Below are 3,333 nucleotides of genomic sequence, written 5' to 3'. Positions count from 1 at the left end.
CACTCCAGGAATTCAATTCTGAGTGGCTCAAGATTGACTCAGACTTCAATTCCTTCTGAGGTCGGTAAAATGAGGACCCAGATTGTTGGGGGCAATACGCTGACTCTGTAAACCGTTTGGAGAGGGCTGTAAAGCACTGTGAAGCGGTATGTAAGTCAAAAGTGCTATTGCTATTGCTATTTCCCTGATCCACTAATTTAGTCACTTTATCAAAGAAGATAATAAAGTTTGCCTGATGTAGTCTTTTTTTAACACATCCATATTGGCTTCTGGTCATTTCTAGATGCTCACAAATCTGCTGCTTGGTTTTCTTTTCCAAGATTTTCCAAAATATTGATGTTTAGCTGATTTGCCTGTAATTTCCTAGAACACTTTTTTCCTCTGCTTGAAGATTGGAATTACATCAGCTCCTCTGGCAGTTCCCTCTTAACAATCCTCAGTTGCATGTGATTCTCTGTGAATTAACTGAGATAATTATTCAGTTCATTAACTGAGTTGATTGATTTGAATTAAAATGTATTTTAACATGTACATTACATCTAATTTTAGGTTAAAAGAATAAGTTCCATTAGTTTCTCACTGCCTAGAGATCAGTTGCATATAGACATATAGAAAGTTATCTGTTTCTTTCTCTGAAATACCTTATGCTTTACAAACCAGTCAAATTAAACTTGATTTGCACTTACATTCTTTGCTTTTCTTGATGTTATGAGCACAGTGGTGAAATCTAAAGAAAACCTAATAGCTCAATTCCTCTTCTACAGTATGCAGTAGTTACAAACTACTTTTGGAACCTCTGTGTATTTTACTTAGCTTATGTACGTGTGAGGAATACACACAAATGCAAAAGGCTTATATTGTTAACATGCAGCCATGCCAGATGGGCTTGCTATTTCTTTGCAACCATTATCCAATGACATTTCCATTCCTTTAAGTGCATCAGATCCTTCTCTTTCTTCATTCCCATAGAATCAAAAAACCCCAAATGAGCCTTTTTTAAAACCATAAACCCCATGTCCTAGTGATTTCACTCATCTTTACTTCATTGTAAGTCTATTTTAATCTAGTTTTTTAGTGAAATCAATGAAAAAACCTTGAAGAATTGGAATGAATGTGATTTGATGCTGAAACCCTGAGCTTCAGTAAGTACAATGAGTTTCCCAATTCATCCTAGGCAGTGCTCTCATGAAAATCCAGTTTCTTAAATTGTTATAATAAATTGCCTTAAACTTAAGCTTCCATTTGCACCTATGGATATGATTCATGGAAGCAGAAAAGTTCCATATAAGCACCATCATCTTATTATAGGAATAATAACATTTTAAAAACATTTTTGGTAGCTTTCCATTTGTAATGCTCTTACAGCTGCAGAACTAATGATACTTGCTTGATGTTTTTGCATAGTATACAGTCTTCTTTTTACAGACACAGCTAAAAATACACCTGACAACAATGCAGTCATTATGGATTACCAACTTAATGGTGGATTTGCATATTTTTGAATATTACTCAATCAAGTTACTCAGACCTTGACTCCCAGCTGAACTTGTGAATTGTTTCAATGTAAAGCTTGCTATTTGAGATAATGAGACATCATAGACATCCACTGAAGAAAAACAAAAAGCAAATTGCACATATAGCAATTTTAATCCATTCCATTTTAAATACCACAATAAATTTAATTTTCACAATAAATTAAATAGCCATATTTAGTTTACAAAATAGAATTACTTAGTGTGAAACCAGTATTTACAAACAATATACAATATGTACATCAAATTTTTGTCAACATACAAGCATAGAAGGGAGAAAAAAGACTTCTGTTTTGACACATGATTGACATGCTCTAAGTGCCAAGATGATCCATACAATTAAAAACAATAGTGCAAACTCACCACAGGAAATTTGAAACTATGTTGATTGCATGAGAAAGTTTCTTTTCAACACTAGGAAAATATTTTTCAAAAGAACTTAGCATCATATAGGGTATAATCATACAGCAGAGTTATACTGGCTTTTCATCCATTTAATCGGCATAATTTTCCCCACCCCAATTCATGGAAGTAGTGAGAATTGTTCATAAAAATGTTATTAGCCTCTTCTTGTTACCAAAATAGAGGTTTCCTAGGGAGCAGTGATAAGCCGATATAAGCCTGCAGCATAAATGTATTCTTTTTAAAGGGCCAATATTCTTTTAGAAATATGTTATAATAGAAATATAATATTTCTAAACAATATTTAGAAATACAATATTGCATTGCAGATTTTTTCAAAAATGGATTCTAATTGCAGTGAATTAGAATCGCGATGAATTTTAAAGCAATATTCTGCCCTCTCTCCAGCTACGTTTAATATTAAATTTTATGGAGCAAATAGAGTGCTGACCCTTTGAACGGAGTAGCTGAGTTAATTTCTTTAAATGACATTTTCTCATTTAATTGTACAGCATAAAATGATGCAATTATGCAGAGAGTAAATTTCATGTTACGCATGTTCTGTAGAAAAATTGATCCCATCTTATATTTGGTCACACACTGCATATGTACAAGTACGCATGAAAAAAAGATTACTTTGATAACTGAGAGTATGAAAAGTGCATAATTTTTTTTATATACTCTACTAGAGATATGGTTGCATATCTCCAGGTGCAACACACAGTGTTGTAGGAAGTTTGTCTTAGGGCCAGTTAAATGTCCTCCCTGTGATCTGGTAAAATTTCTGATTGAAAGGGTGAAAGAACTTGCGCAATTTGGTAATGACAGAGGCATCTACCTCTGGATGAATGCGTCCTTTGCTTCCCGCCAGGCACTTGTTAAAGACAATGTTAAATCGCAAGCAGTAAAACCCTCTGGTGGCATTGAAATACAAATTATATTGACTTATCCTTGGAGGAAGATTTAAGAACTTTTCTACCAGCTGGAGTTCTGGCAGCGGTTCTGTAATGAGACGATCGCCATCAACAATATGAAACTGCTCTACGGGAAAGTATTTTAACCATCTCTCCAGATGCTTGGTGTAGATGCTGGTTCTTACTGCCTTGTATTTAGTGTTCACCTCACAGGTGTTAGGATCAATGGCCAACTTTTCAAATTTGTAGTAGGTTTTATTCTTCCTTTCCTTTCCCTCCAGCACCTGAGTGTAATCAGAAATAGCTCTTGTTGTGGGTTCCCTGACAATGATCAGTAATTTGATGGATGAGTTCATTTTATAAATCCTTTCAGGGACTTCCTCTGTGATAAAGTATGCAGGGCTTTTCTCAATGGTTATTTGATGAGGATATGAAAATGGCATTTTTTTCCTATACCACTCAATGCCCTTGGCATAGTTCTCATC

The 3,333-nt window shown here is 34.6% G+C and overlaps 1 protein-coding gene across 1 annotated transcript; it reads right to left on the bottom strand.

The window, feature by feature from the left end:
• Positions 1–1,706: 1,706 nt before the first annotated feature.
• HS3ST5 (heparan sulfate-glucosamine 3-sulfotransferase 5) lies at positions 1,707–3,330 on the bottom strand (the record flags this gene model as incomplete). Its single annotated transcript, XM_015827071.1, has 1 exon — positions 1,707–3,330. A coding segment is annotated over one exon (654 nt), but the record flags the coding sequence as incomplete, so codon positions are not given.
• Between the last annotated feature and the right edge of the window lie 3 nt (positions 3,331–3,333).

Source organism: Protobothrops mucrosquamatus, unplaced genomic scaffold, assembly GCF_001527695.2.
Source record: "Protobothrops mucrosquamatus isolate PMUCROS unplaced genomic scaffold, P.Mucros_1.0 scaffold3478, whole genome shotgun sequence".
In the NCBI taxonomy this organism is placed as follows: Eukaryota; Metazoa; Chordata; class Lepidosauria; order Squamata; family Viperidae; genus Protobothrops; species Protobothrops mucrosquamatus.
Note: the sequence above shows the minus strand (reverse complement) of the source record. Positions and strands in the feature narration are given on the sequence as shown.